Source organism: Scyliorhinus torazame, chromosome 8 (assembly GCF_047496885.1).
Source record: "Scyliorhinus torazame isolate Kashiwa2021f chromosome 8, sScyTor2.1, whole genome shotgun sequence".
NCBI lineage: Eukaryota > Metazoa > Chordata > Chondrichthyes > Carcharhiniformes > Scyliorhinidae > Scyliorhinus > Scyliorhinus torazame.
In genome coordinates this window covers 238,450,442-238,477,347 of record NC_092714.1, presented here as the reverse complement: position 1 = coordinate 238,477,347, position 26,906 = coordinate 238,450,442, and the positions used below count along the sequence as shown (strand labels likewise).

General features: G+C 47.0%; 1 protein-coding gene across 9 annotated transcripts in view; it reads right to left on the bottom strand.

Moving 5' to 3' along the window:
• Positions 1-26,906, bottom strand: part of dnmt3bb.1 (DNA (cytosine-5-)-methyltransferase 3 beta, duplicate b.1) — a 352,173-nt gene that overhangs the window by 121,607 nt on the left and 203,660 nt on the right. For all 9 annotated transcript variants that reach the window (XM_072514981.1, XM_072514983.1, XM_072514985.1 and 6 more), the window contains 2 exons: positions 17,635-17,714; positions 6,493-6,605 (listed from right to left, as the gene is read on the bottom strand). In XM_072514981.1, the coding sequence (XP_072371082.1) occupies positions 6,493-6,605; positions 17,635-17,714 (193 nt within the window). The remainder of the gene's footprint in view (positions 1-6,492; positions 6,606-17,634; positions 17,715-26,906) is intronic.

The following is a 26,906-nucleotide window of genomic DNA, read 5'->3' as shown; positions in this document are numbered from 1 at the left end:
GAGAAGTGGGAGGAAGAGGTGGGCATAGAGATAGTAAGAAGTCTTACAACACTAGGTTAAAGTCCAACAGATTTGTTTCAAACACTAGCTTTCAGAGCACTGCTCCTTCCTCAGGTGAATGAAGAGGTATGTTCCAGAAACATATATGTAGACAAATTCAAAGATGCAAGACAATGTTTAGAATGCGAGCATTTGCAGGTAATTAAGTCTTTACAGATCCAGAGATAGGGGTAACCCCAGGTTTAGGGGGTGTGAATTGTCTCAAGCCAGGACAGTTGGTAGGATTTCGCAAGACCAGGCCAGATGGTGGGGGGGGGGTGAATGTAATGCGACATGAATTCCAGTTCCCGGTTGAGGCCGCACTCATGTGTGCGGAACTTGGCTATAAGTTTCTGCTCGGCGATTCTGCGTTGTCGCGCGTCCTGAAGGCCGCTTTGGAGAACGCTTACCCGGAGATCAGAGGCTGAATGCCCTTGACTGCTGAAGTGTTCCCCGACTGGAAGGGAACATTCCTGCCTGGTGATTGTCGCACGATGTCCGTTCATTCATTGTCGCAGAGTCTGCATGGTCTCGCCAATGTACCACGCTTCGGGACATCCTTTCCTGCAGCGTATGAGGTAGACAATATTGGCCGAGTCGCACGAGTATGTTCCACGTACCTGGTGGGTGGTGTCCTCATGTGTAATGGTGGTATCCATGTCGATGATCTGGCACGTCTTGCAGAGAATGCCATAGCAGGGTTGTGTGGTGTCGTGGTCGCTGTTCTGAAGCCAGCGCGGTAGCCTTGTGGATAGCACAATTGCTTCACAGCTCCAGGGTCCCAGGTTCGATTCTGGCTTGAGTCACTGTCTGTGCGGAGTCTGCACATCCTCCCCGTGTGTGCGTGGGTTTCCTCCGGGTGCTCCGGTTTCCTCCCACAGTCCAAAGATGTGCGGGTTAGGTGGATTGGCCATGATAAATTGCCCTTAGTGTCCAAAATTGCCCGTGGGGTTACTGGGTTATGGGGATAGGGTGGCGGTGTTGACCTTGGGTAGGGTGCTCTTTCCAAGAACCGGTGCAGACTCGATGGGCTGAATGGCCTCCTTCTGCTCTGTAAATTCTATGATAATGATCTATGAAGTCTGGGTAGTTTGCTGCAAACAATGGTTTGTTTGAGATTGCACGGTTGTTTGAAGGCAAGAAGTGGGGGTGTGGGGATGACCTTGGCAAGATGGTCACCTTCATCGATGACGTGTTGAAGGCTGCGAAGAAGATGTCGTAGTTCCTCCGCTCCAGGAAATTACTGGACGACGAAGGCAACTCTGTCGGTTGTGTCCCGTGTTTGTCTTCGGAGGAGGTCGGTGCATTTCTTTGCTGTGGCACGTTGGAATTGTCGATCGATGAGTCGAGCGCCATATCCCGTTCGTACGAGGGCATCTTTCAGCGTCTGTAGAGGTTATCCGTGGGTTTGCGGTAAAGCGAAGTGCTGAGGTGACCGTCTTTGATGGAGATGAGTGTGTCCAAGAATGCAACTGATTTTGGAGAGTAGTCCATGGTGAGTCTGATGGTGGGATGGAACTTATTGATGTCATCGTGTAGTCGTTTCAGTGATTCTTTGCCATGGGTCTAAAGGAAAAAAATGTCATCGATGTATCTGGTGTATAACGTCAGTTGAAGGTCCTGTGTGGTGAGGAGGTCTTGTTCATGAAGATGTTGGCATATTGAGGTGCGAATTTGGTCCCCATGGCTGCTCCGTGCGTCTGGATGAAGAACTTGTTGTTGAAGGTGAAGACGTTGTGATCCAGAATGAAGCGGATGAGTTGCAGAATTGCGCCTGGAGATTGGCAATTGTCGGTGTTGAGTACTGAGGCTGTTGCAGCAATGCCGTCGTCATTGGGGATGCTGGTGTAGAGTGCCGAGACGTCCATTGTGACGAAGAATGTTCCTAGTTCAACTGGTCCATGGGTGCTGAGTTTCTGTAGGAAGTCCATCGTGTCGCGACAGAAGCTGGGCGTACCTTGTACGATGGGTTTCAAGATGCCCTCGATGTAGCCAGAGAGGTTCTCACACAGGGTCCCATTGCCTGAAACGATAGGACGGCCTGGTGTTTTGGACTTGTGTATTTTCAGGAGGCAGTAGAGATCTTCAATGCGGGGAATATGTGAGATGAGAGCACGTGGGGTGCTCTGAAGGTCTGGATCCAAGGTCTTGATCAATCTGTTGAGTTGGCGGATATGTTCCTTGGTCAGATCTGTGAGTAACTGTCTGTAGTGTCCCTGGTTGTTGAGTTGTCGATATACTTCTTTGCAGTAGTCCGTTCTGTTCAGTATGATGGTGGCCCCTCCTTTGTCTGCTGGTTTGATGACGATGCTGCGGTTGGTCTTGAGAGCTCGGATGGCATTGCGTTGTGCTAGGGTGACGTTCGGGCTGTCTTGTGAATGCGACTGATGAATCTGGCATTGACGCAACTCCTGACGGCTTGAGCATACACGTCGAGTCCAAGGCAGCGGCCTTCCGGAGGGGTCCAATTCGACTCTTTCCTCTTCGGTTGCCGCACTGCAGATCTCTCGGTCTGCTGTTCCGGTTCATTGATAGTCTCCTTGGGCTCGCTGTCGGCCTCTTGGGGTCTGTGGAAGAATTCCCGGAGCCTCATTCGCCTGATGAATTCCTCAGTGTCTGCCACGAGACTGATGGGGTCCATTTTGGTGGTGGTGCAGAAATTGAGCCCTCTGCTGAGGACTTCGATTTCAGCTGGTTGAAGGGTGTAGTCCGATAAGTTGACAATAGATTTCCCTGTATTGTTTTCTACTGTGGTACCGGGGCTTGGTTGCTGCTGGTGGTGATGCCGAGTTTCTCAAGCTTCCTGTTCTTGGTGTGCATATAGGTGGCATAGTATTGTTGTCTCATCTGTTTGGCGGTGTTCCACAGCTGGTCTGCTGCGTCCTGAGCGCAAGTTGAGAATATGGCCTCTATCTTGGTTTCCAGGTTGTGGCGTCTGCTGTAGAGCTTGCGTATGAGGTGGTTGAGGAGTGTGAGAGAGGTGCGATGGCAGAGTCTCTCAGCGTAGTCTGTGTTGTAGGTAGGCTTGAGTGGGTTTGTGATCTGTGGCCCTTTCGGGATCTTGTCTGCTTTTTTGCATCTTTGTAGAAACTTAATGTCAGTGTCTATATGCATGATCTTCCTGGAGATCCTCTCCACTTTGAGCCGGCGGTTTGTGGTGTCGATGGTAGCCATGATGTGGAGATGCCGGCGTTGGACTGGGGTGAGCACAGTAAGAAGTCTTACAACACCAGGTTAAAGTCCAACAGGTTTGTTTCAAACACTAGCTTTCGAAGCACTGCTCCTTCCTCAGGTGAATGAAGAGGTATGTTCCAGAAACATATATATAGACAAATTCAAAGATGCAAGACAATGCTTAGAATTATTCATTACATTCATCCCCCACCATCTGGCCTGGGCTTGCAAAATCCTACCAACTGTCCTGGATTGAGACAATTCACACCTCTTTAACCTGGGGTTACCCCCATCTCTGGATCTGTAAAGACTTAATTACCTGCAAATGCTCGCATTCTAAACATTGTCTTGCATCTTTGAATTTGTCTACATATATGTTTCTAGAACCCACCTCTTCATTCACCTGAGGAAGGAGCAGTGCTCCGAAAGCTAGTGTTTGAAACAAACCTGTTGGACTTTAACCTGGTGTAAGACTTCTTACTGTGCTCACCCCAGTCCAACGTCGGCATCTCCACATCATGGCATTGAGATAGGCAGAGGACTCTGGATCAAAGCACTGCACAGGGTGAACTCCACCTCCTCATGCACAGGGCTGAGCCTAACACAGCTAAAGGTGGTACACAGAGCGCACCTAACCAGAACACGAATGAGCAGATTGTTCCTGGAGGTGGAAGACAAATGTGAATGTTACCAGGGAGGCCCGACCAACCATATCCACATGTTCTGGTCCTGTCCCAGAGTTTGTCGGTGACTGGGCAGGCTTCTTCGAGGCTATGTCCAAGGTTGTGGGGCAAGGGTGGAGCCGTGTCTGCTACTGGCGGTCTTCAGGGTATCAGAACCACCTGAGCTCTTTATGGGGAGAGAGACAGATGCCCTAACCTTCGCCTCCCGCATCAACCACCAAAGACTCCTGCTCGGCTGGTGATTGGCAGCACCACCCAAGATGGCTGACTGGCTGTCCAATCTGGCACAATTTCTCAAATTGGAGAAAATAAAATACAGCATTCCAGGATCAGAGGAAGGCTTCCCAACACGTGGAGTCCATTCACCAGCCTGTTCCAAGGCCTGTTCATGACCAGCAACCGGGGGAGGAACAAAACGGACAACGGAAGAAAGAGAGAAAAGGGGGGAGGCGATTGGTGAGGCGGGAGGGGTGGCGGAAGATGTCAGAAGAAACACAGGGCAAGCAGAAAAGGGGAACTGGAAAAGATACCACCTTCACCACCTGGCTTTCTGGGATATAACACCATCCCAGCCCCTCCCACCTACCCAAGCCTCTGATTTTACCCCCCCAGCCCTGCACAAAAATGACATTTTTGGATGTGTTAAGTCGAAATGCGAATTTTCCATATATCAATTTGGAAAGTGGGCTTGAGAATGGAACTATACCTACAAACGCCGAAAAGGACAATTGCACTGTTGACTTAAATGAAACATTGTTTTCTGAGTTGAAAACTGGGAATCAGAGGAAAAGTAAATACATATGTTATGATAATGTTACCAAGTATAGATTCTGTTGATGCTGTTCAAGTTATTGTCTTTATTTTGGTTGAATCATTGTAATTATATAATATGACGTGCAATTGTGAACTAAGAAAACTGAACTTATATGATGTAATAATATGTGTGGTTAAATATTTGTCATGTTAAGTTTGTGTAAAGTGGATGCAATATCAGTGTGAAGGAACATTCATGATTATGAAGATTTATTTATTTCAATGGGGGTGGTGTTTGGAAAACAACAGTAGTTTTTAGGGAATTATATTTGTATTGGTAAACATTAGAAATAAGGTAAAGTTTTAAGTGGGTTTAATTTAATATTTCTGGAGAAGGGTAAAACTGATAGTTAGACTCATGCTGGACAACGGGATTGGTTCAGTTCCAACTGTGCTTCTATTGTGCTTAGAGAGTGTTATGACGTGAAGAGTAAATAAATTAGCAGAAACATGTGGGCATCACATAGCAACTGGAGGCTCTTTTAAGGTAGAAAGGCTTTTGAGTTTAGATTTTTGCTGAATGTGTTTAAGGTTAGAGACAGGCACATCTCTCAACTCTTCCAGAAGAAAAGAGTGGACTGGAAAAAGGAGCTGCAAAGAGGCAGACTTCCCAAAGAATCAGATGTAGCCTGGAAAACTAGCGAATCGGGACAGAAAAAGTCTTAAGACTGAAGTTAAGAGAACAGAGAACAAAGTACTGTTCCGAGAAAGACAGCTGCAGTAACCAGAATTAAAGTGGGAAAGCAGGCTTCAGAGGTAAATCAAAAGTTTCATGCCGTCTTTACTAGATTATGGGATCAATAGTTAAAGCAATTGTGAACAGTTTGTACAACAGTCAAGTCAAAGAAATGCTGAAGGGAGAGTCATAAAACCTAGATACTCGATTTGTTGTTAAAAGTGGACAGAAGCTTTGTTTGAAAAAGTAATTTGGAAAACATGGACTACATTTCGAAATGCAAACCACTGGTGGAAAGCATGGTTATGAAAGAAGAATTTAATGTGTGTTTTTTGGGAGTGGAGTTTCGAAACTCTCATGTGACAATCATCTGGGGAAATTTGTGGAGAGATCTGCAGACATTCACTTGGGTTCAGATTGTAGAGTGTATTTGACCACAGCAAATCTGTGTGCTTAAAGGAGTGTTGTGCTCCTGAGATCTTTGTATCTTGAGATATACTTTGTAATCCATGTTAATCTTAAACTCTGTGTGTATTTGTTAAACTAAGGGAGGGGGGGGGGGTAAGGGAGTATTGTAGCATGATCCAACCTTTCATGTTTAATAATATTTTTTCTTGTTGTTAAAATTAATTAGTGGTCCTGTGACTCTGTTCCTTCACATTTTCTAAAGGAAAGTAATAGGTTATGGTCTTTTGAGCCAGGGTTCCATACTGGGTCTGCTCATCCAGTTACAACATCAACTGGGATCGTAACATATTTTACACCATTTGTTCAAGTGTCCTATGCAAATAATCCAGTTATTGGTATAAAACCTATGTAACAGCTTGGTAGAGGAGCTATTGACTCTGCATTCTGTAACAAGAGCAGAATTCATGTGGCTGCATGGAGTATATTTCAGTAGTCATTGGGATGGCTAAAGGGGTTTTTGTCATGATCTCTGGGTTGCACTAGGACTGAAAAGAAGTGCACTCCAAAGTGTAGGGGCCGTGTAGCCAAAGAGACCAGTGATATTGACCCTAAATAAAAATCTAGTATTAAAAACTCAAATATTGTGATACTGATAATATTTTATAAACCACAGTTTCAGAGTTCATACAGCTACTGTACCTGCAGCAGTTTGCATTCCCACATAGCAATACTTCTCGCCCACCACAGCACACAGTGCAGTAGGATTGGTAACCATCGTCATCATACATGTATGATGTCTCCAGGTAGATATCCTGGAACATATCAACAAATAATTACTTCACAAAGGACTATACACGCACAAAATGCCAACTACTTTCATAGTAAATGTAGAGTTTAAGCTGCCAACTGTAATCATCCTGCAGTGAAAAAGATTTAACTAATGTGAAGCACATTTATGCACAAAGGAAGCAATGTTATTGCCTGTCTGTTGGAAAAGCTGTATTACCTGAGATATTGGACAGTCTGATAATACCTGCACTGGGTAGATTGAGAGAGCTAGAACTAGGCATTGTGAACATGCATGTGGAAACTTATCCCATATGTGCAGGTAATGTTGCCAATAGGAAAAGGAGGAGGCGAGAGGATCAGATCCTTGAGAAACTCTGGAAATAGGAGTGTGAATGCATGGAAGGCTACAATTAGATAGCTAAGAGGACAGTCAAGCCAGATCAATCGCACTGAGGAAAATGGTATGATTGATCAATTCAAACACTATTGAGATATTGAAAAGGATAAAGAAGGATCATCTTAGAAAGGCCATGAAGAATCCACACCGAGTGTGTTGAAACAAAACTTACTTTATTTGACAGCTGCTATTATATACTGCTCCAATAGTTTCCTACTGGATCGTCTCTAGTCAGTGCCTTACTGGCTGACCCTATTTATACATAGCCAGATATTGTTAGAGGTCCCCCGCCCCCTTATCGGGGGAGCTCGTGTTCTGCAAGATCCACAAAGTAGTTAAGCATCCCTTCCCTGTAAGACCCGTCTGGGTTATAACAGATAAGGTACCACAGTCACACAGGATGTCATTTGTGACATTGGTTAGCACTGTTTCAATGCTGCTAGACAGAAACTTGATAAGAGAGCTTTGCAACCAAATCACCTATAAAACACTAAATTCATCATCCTATGTTATGGGACATTTGTTACAACACATACATCAGATATTTTTGTCTCTTAAGGAATGTGCCATAATGGTAATGCTAAGTAAACTTATAAAGAGTTCACTAAAGCAAAAAATGGTGCATGCTCAAAACAGTCTGTCTCTTTGAACTTTCCAACAAAGTAGCTAGTAAAACATTGTAGAGGCAAGAGTACAGCAACGTGAGGGCAATTTCTAAGCTGGTTAACAGAGGAAAGGCATTGGTGGAGATAGTGTGATCCACTAGCTCCAGCAATTGACCACTATTGACAATAATGAGGTCAGCGCGGTAGCATTGTGCTTCAAAGCTCCAGGGTCCCAGGTTCGATTCCCGGCTTGGGTCACTGTCTGTGCGGAGTCTGCACATTCTCCCCGTGTGTGTGTGGGTTTCCTCCGGGTGCTCCGGTTTCCTCCCATAGTCCAAAGATGCGCAAGTTAGGTGGATTGGCCATGCTAAATTGCCCTTAGTGTCCAAAATTGCCCTTAGTGTTGGGTGGGGTTACTGGGTTATGGGGATAGGGTGGAGGAGTGGGCTTGGGTAGGGTGCTCTTTCTAAGAGCTGGTGCAGACTTGATGGGCCGAGTGGCCTCTTTCTGCACTGTAAATTCTATGAAAAAAAATGGTTCAGATAAAATTTAAGGAAACATTTAGTACTTTTGGAAGAAATTGAAGAATTGTTTCGCATTTTGTCGGCCTCTGACAAACAAACTAATTGGAAATTGCATTCACATTCACAGAAAGATCACCATATAGACAACATTTGTGACTGATTGGGAAAAACCCCAGTAAAATATATTTTACAATTTTAATGTTGTGGTGTTGTCCTCCAATACACTACATAAATGAAACATATATCACGTAACTCTGACTCATACTTTCCACGTTTGCTTGTGTTCTTGGCTCATGACCATCTGTAGTATTTGCAAGGACTCAAACGACTGACAAGTAACTAAATTAAGTCACTTTAAAAAAATAAATTTAGAGTATCCAATTAATTTTTTCCAATTAAGGGGCAATTTAACGTAGCCAATTCACCTACGCTGCACATCTTTGGGTTGTGGGGGCGAATGTGCAAACTCCACACGGACTGTGACCCAGAGCCGGGTTCGAAACTGCGACCTCGGCGCCATGAGGCAGCAGTGCTAACCACTGCGCCGCCGTGCTGCCCTAAATTAGTCATTTAGAAACAACAGGATAATTTTAACCCTACCAGCCCAACGAAAACCGGGCAGGTAGGCAGTTAACATCCCAAGGTCACTTATCTGCTCTTCTACACAGTTGGAAAGGACACCTGCCCAAAGCCAATGGGTCCCTTTCTAGCTTATGCAATGACGACATTGAGACCCAACTGCAAATTTTACTAGGAGGCCCAAGTGGGAAACCTCAGTCAGCCTCTTACCAAGCTGTTCAGCACAAAATTGGAAGAGGACAGAAGAGACCCAAAAAATTAACTTGCAAATATTTTTAAAACTTAGGAGTAGCGAGTATGTTCCTCCGGGCCTCTCACGTATTGCTGAGCGTATGACACCATCCTCCCAATCCCTATTGGCCTGGCAACTGATTTCATGAACTTCCCTGCTTGTCAGCTGGCCCCCAGGCTGTGTGAGTTCACAGCTGACTTACCGTTTGGAATGAATGGGAATTAGCTGGGGGGGGGGGCATTTAAATAAGGACCAGAGGTTAAAATACCGCCACTCTCTTTTATCCCAAAGTAGTTTTCACCTAACGATAAGACTTGCCCGTTTGCCCCATATTTCAAATTGGGGTCAAAAAATGACAAAATCTGAATGTTGGAAACACAGAGCAGGTCAGCCCACATCCGCGGAGAGAACAGATAGGTTAACACATTCCAAAAGGATCTTGAAGTGTTAATTTGATGGTTTTATCCACTAATGCTGACTTTATGTACTTCTAGTATTTTGTGGTTTTTTTTGTTCAAATTTCCAGCATCTCCAATATTAGGCAGAGAGTGGACCATTACATTTTCTAAAATATTTGACAGTGTTTATCTACTCTAAAAGAACTTTAGACAAGTAAATGAGATGTCAAATTATACAAGTTAACAAAACAATCTGTTTTTGATAACTGAAAACAAATGGCCTATTTTCTAACTTAATTTCAATGTCATTGTGCCTTCTGATTTTAACATTGTGTCCAATGCAAAGTTCTTGTGACATTTTTTAATGAGTACAATTCGAACCCCAATCACCACTATCCGTAGCTCCAGATTACAACATGTATATAAAAGTACATATTGCTACAACGACCTGGACTCCTTGAGACCATCATCACATTCCCAACAACTGAGACAAAGATGTTTATGCCCATCTCCGCTTTCTTCCCCTCCAACCTCCCCCCCCCCCACCCCCCAAGTATTATTTTCAAACTTACCAATTTTTGTTCTTTTCAGATTAGACAGAAGGCAATAGTGAATCCTACACATACCAAAAGCTTCCAGGTTAAATTTCTGATCTGCAATTTTGACCAGGCAAGTGTCAAAGAGGAGGAAGAGTGTTAAAGAGGAGGAAACTGAGATAGGTATCCTGCCCTGATTGCTATGCAGAAAGTCCTGCTGAAACTACAAATGTCAACGTTGGATGCAGTTGTGATGCACCCGTGAAACCCTACCATTCACCAAACAGATGAATAGTTTGCAACATACACAACCTAGACTCAAAATGACAAATAGCTGCTTGAATTAAGTATTAGTGAGTGCTTGGTGCCCACAGACCTGTACCCCAGAGAAGTTTCAGCAGATAGAGAAGTGGTGTGAAAGCTGGTGGGAAAAGGAGGAAGATGAAAAATTATTTTCTGTTTCAGAAATCGTTTTTGGCAATTTGTCACATTTAGCAACTATCTCAGGTGGTTTAAGCATAGCCCTCAAATCCTGCACATTTGTGCTTTTGTGCCTGTCACAGCACATTGTCTGCCGCCAGGGCATGTCTTGCTACACAATTACCCAAAGTGGAGAGTTGTCCCATTTTAATGGCTTCTGTAGGTCACATGGCCTACATTTGCAAAAGCAGAAACTATAACTAAAAACGTCAGCCATTATTTATTCCATTTCATAACTTCCTGAGAGGTTTTTGTTGCACCACTGTTTTTTCCGCAGAAAACCCCAATGGCATGATCAGGTTTGCTATTTTCACAACATTCTGATTATCACTGTCACTTCGATCATTGCAGAATGATGCTGGCGAATTGAACATTTTTGGTATAATAACATGAATTTTATGTCCATGCATAATGTTCACTGATAATATTCAAAGTGAAAAATGCAACTAACATTAGCAAGAACTATTAGTTATGATAGATTTCTGAATGTATGCTTAGAAACCAAAGATTTGTCACAATTACCATTGTATAGAGTAAAACATATTGAGCAGAATTTTATGTTCCCTCACCAATGGATTTACAGGTTTGGAGGGGTGGGGGGGCTGTAAAATTCTGCAGGCCTTCCGGTTGTCCTCCCAACCGCCCACAACATGTCCACAATTGAGGCCCGTAAGTGACCATTCCGGCCTCAATTTTGAGGCTAGCAGGAGGAGTTCAGGTGCAAGGGGGAAGCCCGGCAGGTCACCTTGGGCTTGAGCCTCAGGTGGGGGGTTTGTACCTCCCTCACGGGCTCCCTTTCCACATTGGATGTGCCACATCCCCTCCGCCCCCCAGGCCTGTTCCTCCCTTTCTCTCCATCAGGACGTCCATCCATCCTCTCTCCAATCCCCAGGCCTCACCATCTCTCCCCACTATGACTCCTCCCGCATGTATCTGGTCCAGGAATCCAGGATTGAAAATCTGGAGATTGCTTGTAGTCCCAGTCCTGGATACTGCTGCCGGGACTACAGAGCTGCCACGTAACTCTCTGAGGCGGGACTTGTGCACCTAACGTCTGTCCGGAAACGTTCTGAGGCGGGACTTGTCATGTTTAATTAATTTCCTAAGAGTTTTTTGAGGAAGTAACAACAAGATGGATAAAGGGGAACCTGTAATGTGGTGAACTCAGATTTCCATAAGACATTTGCTAAGATGCCAGTTCAAAGGCTACTAGACAAAATAAGATTACAGGGGTAACATATTAACATGGATAAAGGATTGATTAGCTAACAGGGAGCAGAGAATAGGGATTAATGGGTCTTTTACAGGTTGGCAATCTGTAACTAGTGGGGTGCCACAGGGATCAGTGCTGGGGCATCAACCATTTACAATCTATGTCAATGATTTGGAACACAGGACCAAATGTATAGTAATTACATTTGCAAATAACACCAAGAGAGGTAGGAAAGTAAGGTGTCAAAATGTGGTAGAGAGTCTGCAAAGGGATACAGATAGACAAAGTGAGTGGGCAAACCTTTGGCAGATCAAATATAACATGGGAAAATGTGAACTTGTCCACTTTGGCAGAAAAGCAGTTTATTATTTAAATGGAGAAAGATTGCTGAACTCGGTGATAGAGAGGGATCTGGGTGTCCGAGTCATGAATAACAAGAAGTTATTATGCAGGGTCAGCAAGGGATTAGGAAGACAAATTGAATATTGTCATTTATTGTTATTGGGGGACGGAACATAAAACTAGGGAAGTTTTGCTGCTACTGTACAAGGCTTTGGTGAGACGTCATCTGGAGTACTGTGTAGAGTTTTGGTCTCTATTTTTAAAAAGATATAACTGTGTTAGAAGCAGTGCAGAGAATGTTCAGTGGCTCATTCCTAGGATGAAAGGATTCGCATATGAAGAAATGTTGAAAACGTTTGCCCTATACCTGTAATAATTCCAGAAGGTGCGGAGTGAAAGGCCAAACTGGTTTATTTTAAGCGGAAAATAAAGCCGTTACCGCAGCAACGAAACAAATATTGCAGTCCAGGACTATCAGGAACTGCTGGTCCGGGTCTGGGAGCTACATTTAAAGGTTCCGCTAATGAGCTCCAGGTGGGTGGGCCTCCGCCCGCTCCCCATGGGAACTCGTATTCTATGGTGATGAATCAGTGATTCCCTCGTGGTCAGAGAGAGATAGAGAGAGAGAGAGATAGCGCATCCCTCCCCCCTCAAGTCCAAATCATTCCCCTCATTCCTGTGAGGTTGAGGTCTCTTGCATCGCTTGGCACAAGGCCTCGAGTCAGCGGCAGGTGGAGTCAGATCGGGGGTCATGAAGCGGACTGGGGATTGTTGCTTCCTTGTTGAGCGCTGAAGGGACACAGAAGGAGACTCGTCTCCTCCGGCAGAGGATCAGACTCCTCAGTCTCCATTTGTGACTCTAAATCTTCATCGTATGGGTGAGCGACTCTCGGGCCCCCCATAGGTTGAGTCCCTTTGCCAGAGGTAGTCACAACGGGAGTCAAGAACATTGGGTGGGATTCTCCGACCCCCCCGCCGGGTCGGAGAATCGCCGGGAGCGGCGTGAATCCCGCCCCGCTGCTCCGAATCCGGCTGCCAAATTCTTAGGCGCCGTTTTTTTGTCGGGGGCGAGGATCACGTTGTGCCGGTTGGGGGCCGTTGGCAGTGGCTCTCCCGGCGATTCTCCTGGCCCCGATGGGCCGAGCAGCCGTCCGTTTTCGGCTGGTCCCGCCGGCGTGAAATACACGAGGTCTATACTGGCGGGACATGGCTCTGAGGGCAGCCTGAGGAGTCCTCGGGGGGGGGGCGCAGTGGTGGCCTGGCCCGCGATCGGGGCCCACTGATCTGCGGGCGGGCCTGTGCCGTGGGGGCACGCTTTTCCTCCGCACCGACCTCTGGAAAGCTCCGCCATTGCTGGCGCGGAGAAGAAACCCCCTGCGCATGCGCAGGGATCACGCCAGCAGTTCTGCGTATGCACCAGAACACGCTGGCGCTCCCGCGTATGCGCCAACTCTTGCCGGCCGGCGGAGGCCCCTGGGCGCCGGTTGGCGCGGCGCCAACCAGTCCAGCGCCAGCCTAGCCCCCCGGAATTCTGCAGGATTTTGCAACCTTCGGGCAGCCCGACGCTGGAGTGGTTCACGCCACTCTTTGGCACCGGTACGGCCCGCGCGCCGGTTAGGGGAGAATCCCGGCCATTGTCTCTAAATGTGAAGCTTTATTGACCATTAGTTATAGTTCCCGCAAAGGCGGACCGACTTGTTGGGTTTGAGGACGGGGACCACCGACCAAGAGTGTTAACTTTATCGGGGCAACCGCGGCAATGCAGATTAGTTGCTATACGAGCTGATAGACATGCAACGTCCAGGCCTGTCAATAACCCTGTAAGCCACCGAATGTTAACTTTATTAATAAGTGGCATTTGACCTGTGTGTGTGGATGTTGTTTAAATGTAAGTTTATATGTAGATGGAAAGTAAGCTCAAAGACCTTTTCTTATTTTTTGCCAACTGTTAAGTGAAAAGTTGGTTTTTTTCCTTGGATGTTAATGGGGTTAATAATAATAACGTTTTTTAAATATAAAAGATACCTAGTTGCCAGTGGAATCACTCTGGCAGTGAAGTATCATGACCTCACAGTTCAGAAATTGAAAAATTGTTGGGTCTCGTCCAGTTCCCTAATTTAAATTGGAGTCGTCCGGGTACCTTAATGCCAGGAAGCAGTGGAGACTGCATCATGAATTTGTCCAAGGCAGATTTTTGATAAACAAGGGAGACAAGGGTTATGGGGGTGGGGGGCAAAGGGGAGTTGAGACCACAAACGATTAGCCATGATGTTATTGAATGGCGGAGCTGGCTTGAAAGGCTGATTGCATACTCCAGCTCCTAAGTCCTACGTTCTACCTGAGTGAGGGGTGGAAGTCCCATCTCTAGTCAAATGGCTACGTGGTCACTGTGATCAATGGGGATGAATTCCCCTCCAACTTTTTGGGTGGCAGGCAGAATACCCCACCATCTAAAATATCCTGCCATTTAATTTTAAAACAATACATGCTCATGATGCTACAGGCTAAAACCAGCACTCGGAGTGAAACCTTTTGGGCATTGGTTTGATGTCAACATGCGCAGATTACAGCTTCAGATAAAGCATCTATTTGTAAGTATCTGAAGTGATTTATTTCTGATGCAGCTGCTTCTTCCCAGCATTTTTTTGGCAAAGTACTATGTTAGTACAGATTCAATAATAACTAGGTGCCTTGATAACTCAGTGGGAGAATTGGGGCAGAGTATTTGTCTTGACTGTAATCTGTTGGAGTTGATCATCTAACTATTTCTGAAAGCTTTCTATAGATATGTCAGGAATAAAAGAATGACTAGGGTAAGAGTAGGGCCAGTCAAGGACAGTAGTGGGAAGTTGTGCTTGGAGTCCGAGGAGATAGAAGAGGTGCTAAATGAATATTTTTCGTCAGTATTCACACAGGAAAAAGACAATGTTGTCGAGGAGAATACTGAGAGTCAGGCTACTAGACTAGAAGGGCTTGAGGTTCATAAGGAGGAGGTGTTAGCAATTCTGGAAAATGTGAAAATAGATAAGTCACCTGGGCCGGATGGGATTTATCCTAGGATTCTCTGGAAAGCTAGGGAGGAGATTGCTGAGCCTTTGGCCTTGATCTTTAAGTCATCTTTGTCTACAGGAATAGTGCCAGAAGACTGGAGGATAGCAAATGGTGTCCCCTTGTTCAAGAAGGGAAATAGAGACAACCACGGTAACTATAGACCAGTGAGCCTTACTTCTGTTGTGGGCAAAATCTTGGAAAGGTTTATCAGAGATAGGGGTCGTCAGCGGGTCAGAGAATGGCCGTTGGCCGCCGTGAATCCCGCCCCCGCCGGTTGCCGAAGTCTCCGGCACCAGATATTCGACGGGGGCGGGAATCGGGCCGTGCCGGTTGGCGGGCCCCCCTGCTCGATTCTCCGGCCCGGATGGGCCGAAGTCCCGCCGATAAATTGCCTGTCCCGCCGGCGTGGATTAAACCACCTTTTCAACGGCGGGACAAGGCGGCGTGGGCGGGCTCCGGGGTCCTGGGGGGGGGGTAGGGGGCGCGGGGCGATCTGACCCCGGGGGGTGCCCCCACGGTGGCCTGGCCCGCGATCGGGGTCCACTGATCCGCGGGCGGGCCTGTGCCGTGGGGGCACTCTTTCCCTTCCGCCTCCGCCACGGTCTCCACCATGGCGGAGGCGGAAGAGACTCCCTCCACTGCGCATGCGCGGGAAACTGTCAGCGGTCGCTGACGCTCCCGCACATGCGCCACCCCGAGATGTCATTTCCGCGCCAGCTGGCGGGGCAACAAAGGCCGTTTCCGCCAGCTGGCGGGGCGGAAATCCCTCCGGCGCCGGCCTAGCCCCTCAATGTTGGGGCTCGGCCCCCAAAGATGCGGAGCATTCCGCACCTTTGGGGCGGCGCGATGCCCGTCTGATTGGCACCGTTTTGGGCGCCAGTCGGCAGACATCGCACCGTTTCGGGAGAATTTCGCCGAGAGTCTTTAACATCTGGAAAGGAATAATTTGATTCGACAAAGTCAACGTGGTTTTGTGAAGGGTAGGTCGTGCCTCACAAACCTTATTGAGTTCTTTGAGAAGGTGACCAAACAGGTGGATGAGGGTAAAGCAGTTGATGTGGTGTATATGGATTTCAGTAAAGCGTTTGATAAGGTTCCCCACGGTAGGCTACTGCAGAAAATACGGAAGCATGGGATTCAGGGAGATTTAGCAGTTTGGAACAGAAATTGGCTAGCTGGAAGAAGACAAAGGGTGATGGTTGATGGGAAGTGTTCAGACTGGAGTCCAGTTACTAGTGGTGTACCACAAGGATCTGTTTTGGGGCCACTGCTGTTTGTCATTTTTATAAATGACCTGGAGGAGGGCGCAGAATTAGAAGGATGGGTGAGTAAATTTGCAGATGACACTAAAGTCGGTGGAGTTGTGGACAGTGCGGAAGGATGTTACAAGTTACAGAGGGACATAGATAAGCTGCAGCGCTGGGCTGAGAGGCGGCAAATGAAGTTTAATGCAGAAAAGTGTGAGGTGATTCATTTTGGAAGGAATAACAGGAAGACAGAGTACTGGGCTAATGGTAAGATTCTTGGCAGTGTGGATGAGCAGAGAGATCTCGGTGTCCATGTACATAGATCCCTGAAAGTTGCCACTCAAGTTGAGAGGGTTGTTAAGAATGCGTACGGTGTGTTAGCTTTTATTGGTAGAGGGATTGAGTTTCGGAGCCATGAGGTCATGTTGCAGCTGTACAAAACTCTTGTGCGGCCGCATTTGGAGTACTGCGTGCAAGTCTGGTCGCCGCATTATAGGAAGGATGTGGAAGCATTGGAAAGGGTGCAGAGGAGATTTACCATAATGTTGCCTGGTATGGAGGGAAGATCTTATGAGGAAAGGCTGAGGGACTTGAGGCTGTTTTCATTAGAGGGAAGAAGGTTAAGAGGTGACGTAAATGAGGCATACAAGATGATCAGAGGATTGGATAGGGTGGACAGTGAGAGTCTTTTTCCTCGGATGGTGATGTCTAGCACGAGGGGACATAGCTTTAAATTAAGGGGAGATAGATATAAGACAGATGTCAGAGGTAGGTTCTTTACTCAGAGAGTAGTAAGGGCGTGGAATGCACTGCCTGCAACAGTAGTGGACTCGCCAACACTAAGGGCATTCAAATGGTCATTGGATAGACATATGGACGATAAGGGAATAGTGTAGATGGGCTTTAGAGTGGTTTCACAGGTCGGCGCAACATCGAGGGCCGAAGGACCTGTACTGCGCTGTAATGTTCTATGTTCTATGTTCTAGGACCTGAATTCAGTCCATTGATTTCAGATCACAGGAGTTCAATAAACAGTGCCTGATCCATACTGCTGAATTACTGCCCAGGCGGTGCAGGCAAGAATTTACCCCATTGCTTTGATGAGCCGTACGCAGTAGTAGTGTTCAAGGTTTGGCTGCGCTATTAGTTGATTTCAACCCAGGGGTTGTGGAAACGAGCATGTTATGAATATTCAATGAAAAAGAAAGAATTGAGCATAACTACAATAAGACATGGTACGGCTCATACAAAGAACGGTCACTTGGCTCTTACATGTGTCGTACCTTCAGCAGGGATACTAAGAGAACAGCTAAAGGAAAAAAAACGTCTACGTTTGAGAATGCTTAGTTGCTATCTGTCATATGCCTGTCAATGTTCATGCATAAAGCTTTAAATGAACTAACGTAATTAGCACTATTCATGTGATTACATCGGTTACACACACTCACCTTGCAGATAGGACACAGACCACCTTCAAATAGTGGATGGAAAGTGCTGACTCTAATACTTCCACAGGCGAGACAAAATTCTAATGTGAGAAAGAAAGGTTTTGCATTAGAACAATGCATCAATGATACTGTAATGATTAATTCTAACTAAAGGCTAATCAAGATCCTGCGATACAAATGACAGAAACTCTCACTGTCTCCAGGATAACTTCACCATTCTGGTGATATCAACATTCCACCGAAACATAGGGGAAGTAATTTTAATCTGTTTCACTTGATGGGAAACTGATGGGATTTCAGTGGATGCCAATTTTAGCCTCACCCAATTTGACTTTCTATTGAAGGTTAACATTACACTTTGGCTTAGCCTTTCATTCTACTTATTAGAAGCACGTGTTATGGGCGAGGCATTTTCAGAACCCCAAAATGTATCATGGAGTTCAACCAACCTCTCCCTTTAATGGATTTGTTGCTTTTCCTAGCACACGGCTTTTTCCCTAGGTGTGGGATTACAATTATGGACACGTGGGTTTTAAACACAAAACACTGTTTATTCCATGAACTCAACTTAACATCTTAAATAAACATTGGATCTCTTAACATCCCTTACTTCAAAGATAACTCAGAAAATATTGCAACAGTAAATAATTCCTTAAAATGTTCCTTCAAACTTCAGAGAGACTCAACACCTTTAAACAAAATCACATCAGGTTAAAGGCTTTACTTTAAATCGCCCAAATGATCCAGAGATAGTCTTTCATGGCAGAGATCCAGCTCACTGCAAAACACAGACACACACCCAACTCTTTTCCCCCATACTTCACAACTAAACTGCAAAATGGCTGACCTGACCTCAGCTCCACCCACTCTCTGACATCACTGTTTTCTTAAAGGTACATTGCTTAAACATCCATGTTTTAAAGGTACTCTCACATGACACAAGGCAATCTGCAAAAACACTTTACAGCCATTGAACTTTATTGAACATGGTTATCAACAACCAAATTCCAGTAACAGCTGTATGTCACGAAGATAAACAGGATACAGAACATCATGACTTGAAATGTACTGAAATCACCAAAAGACAACAACAATGTAAACTCAGTTCAATGTCAAATTGGTTTCAAAAGTTCTTAATCAGAGATTTAAAGTGATTTGCAAAAGAAGCAAATGTGATGTGAGATCAAACTTTTTCACAGGTTCAATCAAGGCATTCAAGAGAGCATTAGATGAATACTTGAATAAAAACAATGTGTAGAGATACAGGGAAAAGGCAAGGGAAAAGTACTAAGTCATGATGCTCATTTGGAGATCTGGTGCAGACACGATGGGCCAAATGGCCTCCTTCTACACCATAATTATTCTGTGATTCTAACCTCCAACTAGGTAGGAGACAGACCATGTAAATGTATTTTGTGGGCTGAAACCAGAAATGTAACTACCAGCCTTAGACTAGTACCTGCAGCATGAATATATCGGACAGAGTTAAAACACAATTAAAACTGAACAAGTAGATATAATACATCCCATGGCATATTCCCATGCAATCGCAGATGGGGCAGCACCTGTCGCTTTATCTTCTCCTTCCTCACTGTCCAATGACCCTGTGATAACTGAAGGTAAGGACTTCATAGGGCACCAGGTAGGCTGGTTAACAACTAGGTTTATTTATGCTATGCAACACAATTACACTACTCTTCACCCCGCAGGGTCACCCTCCCTGACCTGGGGTTTATATTCTGTGAGGTTCCTCCCAATAGGAGAGAGCCACCCTCCCTTTCAAATTACCTGGGAGTTTGTATTCCAAGGTGTAGATGGGGAACTGTACACAACATAGGGCTTGGCCACTGAGGGGGGCGTAACTGACAGCTGAAGTATAGGGAACACTTCCATTTTTAGCATGGCACACTTCATAACAAGTGTCATGATAGTCTTTAATCACTTGATGTGCGATATAAAAATAAGAAATTCTGAAATAAAAACATTATGCAAGACCCAGCAAGAAACTACTGGAAGTCTCTTGAGAACTAAAGCTGCCCACGGAACAGATATATATATATTTCAACAAAGCAGCTCCGAGCCCAATAGCTCATTCAGCTTTAGGTAACGATCAGCCCTGTGGACCAACAAAGAAGAGCTCTTCAAACAAGAAAGGGACTATTCAGTCACACATTACATTGCATAGGAATTACATTGCATAGGAAACTCAGGTATCAGTAAGTCCAAGTAAGATGGAAAGAGGGGGAAAGGTTTTCCTATCCACATGCCAACTGTGTTAGCTTAAAATTGGTTGATTTAGGATATGCCCTGTCCTCAGGTGGTCATTCACGGTTCATTGACCCTACACCATGAAAAGTAACATACTTTTGGCAAGCACATCAAACTTTAGGTTTTTGCAAAATATATTAATCAAAAATAACATTAATCGTTTTTTAAAAACATATTACTTCTTTTGAGAAGTGTACTATAATTGCTCTTTATCTTGTGAAGGGTGGGCAATAGTGTTCTTCTAATCCATGCTATGAAAATATATTACTAATTATTCTTAGGTTGTCATAGGGCAGACTTGCATCGAGACAGCCCCTCATCAAACAATGAAAGTTGCATTCTAAAAAGCTGATCATTAAGCCCTGCTCTCACACAATGCTTGCTTTGCAAATTGAACTGGCACTCTAATCCAAACAGCTTTCAGTATTTCAAACTCTGGATCGCAGCAGTGCTCTGAAATTGTAGAATGAGGCCAGGATTTATAACACCTTATGCAGTCGTCTGTAGTGAGATAAGAGTGAATTTTCACAGAGCGTTCCATATAAAGAGCGCCTCGGCTGTCACTTCAGAGACATTTTCATGCAACACTGCTTGAGACACCATTCTGATCCATCACAAAATGACACCACTCAGCATAAATAGAGAAAAGATTCAGCCTTTACCCTGTAGGTCTGGCTCAGGACTTAATTTGATTATTTTTTTAATGGATATACAGCAAAGGCAATTTCACAGATCACTCAGTATGAGATAATGAAATTCAGTAGCTAACTGGGGACGTGTAGGCTTTAAATCCAAATAGGAGTGTGATTTCTGCATCAGTCACCAATTTTCTGCTACTCCACAAAAGGTAGAATTTTCCAAAGCTGACTACAGAAATTTGAAGATATATTCAGAAAGGAATACTTAATGCGCTTGTAGTGCATTCTTCTGATGACTGTTATTCGGCAGGCATTAACAATGATTTAGAAAGTCTGATGCTGGGAAACATTGATGATAAAAGCGATCAAGGCAGACAAAGAACTATCATCTTACAGAGCCTCACAAACTGGGTGAATGTACCACCAACAGAGATGATCCACGTCTCCAGAGCAAGATTAACACAGAGGTCCATGGTCACCAATGCCCTGTCAGGACATGGTACCTGAAGAGAGAGAATATCTGCTGAAAACTGGTGCATAAAGTCTGTTCAGATTGTGCACCTGTATGTCAATCCACTGACACCAGATCCAAGCCTTGATCTAGAAGACAACCATTAATGGTGAATTTGAAATTAAAGTGAAGATTCAAGCATGTTCGAGCACACAGTGTCAGTACAAAGCATTTTCTGATGAAATTGCACAACATTCCAAAAGCTCTATACTGCTGAGTTTGCGATCCCAGTTCTATCACTCTGGGAGATGCCAGGTGGCAGCAAAGTACTTCTCCACTGTGGGGAAATGTGAGATTAACCACTGAACCAGTCTAGTGTACTTCTTGAGCAAGGGTTGGCAATATTTTTTTCTTGAAGTGCCTTTTTTTTTTTAATTGCCTAAAATAAAAACCATTTGGAACCACAAAATGAAAATTCAGCATTTCTAAACCAAATACTTGGCAGACAGCGAAAACAGCGCGGGAGCAGAGAGCCGGGACAGCGAAAACAGCGCCGGAGGAGAGAGCCGGGAGATTTAAAAAGCGCGGGAGAGAGAGAGCCGGGACAGCGAAAACAGCGCGGGAGCAGAGAGAGCCGGGACAGCGATAACAGCGCCGGAGGAGAGAGCCGGGAGATTTAAAAAGCGCAGGAGAGAGAGAGCCGGGACAGCGAAAACAGCGCGGGAGCAGAGAGAGCCGGGACAGCGAAAACAGCGCGGGAGCAGAGAGAGCCGGGAGATTTTAAAAGCGCGGGAGGACTTCCGGGTGCGGCTATGCAGAGCTAGGTCGCATATTCGGCAGCTCCCGCTTGGAACGGACTTTTGGGCTCTTTTACAGGGCCCCCACGGCATTTGTTTGACATTTCCCGGTGTGGGAAGAAGGCTGCAGCATTCCCCTGACAGTGTCCCCCAGGAGTGTTGTGTCTTTTGGCTACCAGACCCGGCAGAAACAGTAAAAGATTTGGCTTGAGCTGCAGCAGTAGACGAGGGCCTCTTCCAGCATGCAGGCGGGGGAAGGGCAAGCTTAAAGCTGCAATCTGGCTTGACTCTATCAAAGATGAATTCTAGCAGCAGAGAGAACAACTGTGAAAAGACCTACCAGGGCCATTGAAGAAGCAGGGACGAGGCTTCTGGTGGTGGCCATGGAGGAGTAGGTCGCGCATTCGGCAGCTCCCGTCTGGAGCCGACTCTCAGATCTTTTTCAGGAGTTTCCATAGACTTTTTGGGGCAGACTGGTGAAGCAAACACTGCCAACTTCTATGAAACGGACCAGAAGTGTAACGGCCAAAGGAGCGGCACTGGGGCAACGGGAGAAGCGAGGGAAAGAAAACAAAATGGCGGCAGCCAGGGACAAAGGGGAGCTGCAGGAGTTCATCAAGCGCTGCTTCGAGGAGCAGCGCGAGGAGATGCGCAAAGAGATGTTGGCGCCTATGCTTTCGGCAATTGAAGGACTCGGGATCACGCTGAAGGCCCACAAAGCTAAGATCCAGGAGGTACAGAAAAGAGTCAGTCAGAACGAGGATGAGCTTGTGGGCCTGGCGGTGAGAGTGGAGCAGAACGAGGCGCTACACAAGAGGTGGGCGGGAAGACTTGAAGACCTGGAGAACAGGTCGAGGAGAAAGAATCTGCGAATCCTGGGTCTCCCTGAGGGAGTGGAGGGGGCTGATGCCAGGGCATACGCGAGCACGATGCTCGAGGCGATGATGGGCACGAAGGCCCCTTCGAGGCCGCTGGAGTTGGACGGGGCACATCGGGTGCTGGCAAAGAAGCCCTAGGCAAATGAGCCGCCAAGGGTGATGGTGGTGAGGTTCCACCGGTTCACGGACAGAGAGTGGGTCCTGAGATGGGCCAAGAAGGAGCGGAGCAGTAAGTGGGACAATGCAGAGATCCGAATATACCCGGACTGGAGCACAGAGGTTGCAAAGCGGAGAGCGGGTTTCAACCGGGCCAAAGCGGCGTTGTACCGGAAAGAAGTGAAATTCGGAATGCTGCAGCCAGCGCGACTGTGGGTCACATACAAGGGCCAACACTATTACTTTGAAACGCCTGAAGAGGTGTGGACCTTTGTACAAGCCGAAAAGTTGGACTCTAACTGAGGGTTGTGAGGGTGGGGGGGATGTTTTGGGGTTTGATGTGTGATGGTTGTTGTATATAGGGGGTCAATCACGCGCAGGAAATGTTACATGGGCTGGGGGAGAGAGACAAGGCCGCGACAGGAGCTGCGCCAGAGGGGGCAGAGCGGGCTTTGGAAAGCGCAGGGTGTTTTCCCGCGCGCAGGAAGAAAGGCGGGAAGGGGAATAAAGGAATGCATAGGGATTGGGAGACTCCCACGCGGGTAGGTCAATGGGACGGCGGGGGAAGCCGGGGTCAGCAGGCGTCAGCTGACTTACGGGAGTGACATGGGGGGGGCAAAAATGCTAGACAGGGGTCTAGAGGGGGGGAGGGGAGGGGGGGAAAAAGGTTGCTGCTGCACTGGCCGAAAGGGAATGGGACACAGAAGAGGTGGTCGGGACGGGGGTCCCCCCTCTGGGGGACTGGAGGGTGAGGGAGGCATGGACACGGGACTGGCCCTAAAAAGGAGATGGCTAGTCGGCGGGGCGTGGGGGGGGTGAGAGCCCCTCCAATCCGGCTGATAACGTGGAATGTGAGGGGCCTGAATGGGCCGGTGAAGAGGGCTCGAGTGTTCACGCACTTAAAGGGACTGAAGGCGGACGTGGCCATGCTCCAAAAATTGTTTTTAATATATATATATAAAAAGCGCGGGAGGAGAGAGCCGGGACAGCGAAAACAGCGCGGGAGCAGAGAGAGCCGGGACAGCGAAAATAGCGCCGGAGGAGAGAGCCGGGAGATTTTAAAAGCACGGGAGGAGAGAGCTGGGACAGCGGAAACAGCGCGGGAGCAGAGAGAGCCGGGACAGCGAAAACAGCGCCGGAGGAGAGAGCCGGGAGATTTTAAAAGCACGGGAGGAGAGAGCCGGGACAGCGGAAACAGCGCGGGAGCAGAGAGAGCCGGGACAGCGAAAACAGCGCCGGAAGAGAGAGCCGGGAGATTTTAAAAGCACGGGAGGAGAGAGCCAGGACAGCGGAAACAGCGCGGGAGCAGAGAGAGCCGGGACAGCGAAAACAGCGCCGGAGGAGAGAGCCGGGAGATTTTAAAAGCACGGGAGGAGAGAGCTGGGACAGCGAAAACAGCGCGGGAGCAGAGAGAGCCGGGACAGCGAAAACAGCGCCGGAGGAGAGAGCCGGGACAGTGAAAACAGCGCGGGAGCAGAGAGAGCCGGGACAGCGAAAACAGCGCCGGAGGAGAGAGCCGGGAGATTTTAAAAGCACGGGAGGAGAGAGCCGGGACAGTGCTGGGAGAGGTGATTGCACAAAAGGTGTGGCAGGACTGCCTTTAGTCATGGAGTGCTGATTGGAACAGAGTGCATCTGAGTTTAGGTGAGTGATTGAGTTCGGGTGTGTGGCTGTGTTTTTGTTGGTGTTCGGGTTTATCCTTGAGGTTCTATAAAGAAAATTTCCTCCAATCCGGCTGATAACGTGGAATGTGAGGGGCCTGAATGGGCCGGTGAAGAGGGCTCGAGTGTTCACGCACTTAAAGGGACTGAAGGCGGACGTGGCCATGCTCCAAAAATTGTTTTTAATATATATATAAAAAGCGCGGGAGGAGAGAGCCGGGACAGCGAAAACAGCGCGGGAGCAGAGAGAGCCGGGACAGCGAAAATAGCGCCGGAGGAGAGAGCCGGGAGATTTTAAAAGCACGGGAGGAGAGAGCCGGGACAGCGGAAACAGCGCGGGAGCAGAGAGAGCCGGGACAGCGAAAACAGCGCCGGAGGAGAGAGCCGGGAGATTTTAAAAGCACGGGAGGAGAGAGCCAGGACAGCGGAAACAGCGCGGGAGCAGAGAGAGCCGGGACAGCGAAAACAGCGCCGGAGGAGAGAGCCGGGAGATTTTAAAAGCACGGGAGGAGAGAGCTGGGACAGCGAAAACAGCGCGGGAGCAGAGAGAGCCGGGACAGCGAAAACAGCGCCGGAGGAGAGAGCCGGGACAGTGAAAACAGCGCGGGAGCAGAGAGAGCCGGGACAGCGAAAACAGCGCCGGAGGAGAGAGCCGGGAGATTTTAAAAGCACGGGAGGAGAGAGCCGGGACAGCGAAAACAGCGCGGGAGCAGAGAGAGCCGGGACAGCGAAAACAGCGCCGGAGGAGAGAGCCGGGAGATTTTAAAAGCACGGGAGGAGAGAGCCGGGACAGTGCTGGGAGAGGTGATTGCACAAAAGGTGTGGCAGGACTGCCTTTAGTCATGGAGTGCTGATTGGAACAGAGTGCATCTGAGTTTAGGTGAGTGATTGAGTTCGGGTGTGTGGCTGTGTTTTTGTTGGTGTTCGGGTTTATCCTTGAGGTTCTATAAAGAAAATTTTTTAAAAATAAAATATATATATATTTAAATTAATTAACTAGTTGAATATGGCTGGTCAGGTGATGTGCTGTTGCTGTATGATGATGGAACTGGTGGATCCCATTGACACCGTCAGTGACCACATCTGCAGCAAGTGTTGGCTGCTCGAGGAACTTCGGCTCAGAATTGATGAGCTGGAGACCGAGCTGCACACACTGCGGCACATCAGGGAGGGGGAACATTACCTGGACGCTTTGTTTCAGGAGGCAGTCACACCCGGTAGAATAAGTTCTGTTAATTCGGACAGTGGTCAGGGACAGAGTGGTGTGACTGCAAGGGAGGCAGGTAGGGGGATCCTGAGTTTAGGAGTTGAGGAGCCTCAGCCCTTGACCTTGTCCAACAGATATGAGGTACTTGCTCCCTGTGTGGATGAGGAAGAGGGCTGTAGGGAGGATGCATTGACTGACCACTGCACCGTGGTACAGGAAGCCATTCAAGAGGGGGGAGCAAAAAGACAAGTGGTAGTTGTAGGGGATTCTATAATTAGGGGGATTGATGGCATTCTTTGTAAGCCAGATCGAGAGTCCCACATGGTATGTTGCCTGCCCGGTGCCAGGGTGAGGGACATCTCTGATCGGCTTGAAAGGATTTTGGAGAGGGAGGGGGAGGATCCAGTTGTTGTGGTCCACGTTGGGACTAACAACATAGGTAAGACTAGGAAAGAGGACCTGTTTGGGGATTATCAAACACTAGAGACTAAATTAAAGAGCAGGTCCTCCATGGTTATAATCTCTGGATTACTACCCGAGCCACGTGCCAATTGGCATAGGGTTGAGAAAATTAGAGAAGTTAACACGTGGCTAAAGGAGTGGTGCAGGAAAGAGGGATTCCATTTCATGGGGCATTGGCATCAGTACTGGGGCAGGAGGGACCTGTACCGTTGGGACGGTCTTCACCTGAACCATTCTGGGACCAGTGTTCTAGCGAATAGGATAAATAGGTTGGTCACAAGGACTTTAAACTAGCAAGTTGGGGGGGGAAGGGAAGTGTAAAGCTATGGACAGTATAATGGTTAATGGAGATCAAGGCAGCAGGTTACGTGACAGGTTATTATGTAGAGATATGGGTTCAAAGACAAGGAAAATTAGGAGAAAGGGTAAGAGGAAAAATAAATTGTGAAAAGTTACTGATCAAGGTGTTAGGATTCATAACAAAGACATAAAAAACAGCATAAGTGTACTTTACCTGAATGCTCGTAGTATACGAAATAAGGTAAATGAGTTGATGGCGCAAATCATCGTGAATGACTATGATTTAGTGGCCATTACTGAAACATGGTTAAAAGATGGTCACGACTGGGAGTTAAATATCCAAGGGTATCAGACTATACGAAAGGATAGAATGGATGGTAAGGGCGGTGGTGTAGTTTTGTTGTTTAAGGATGGCATCCGGGCAATAGTAAGGGATGATATTGGTGCTATGGAG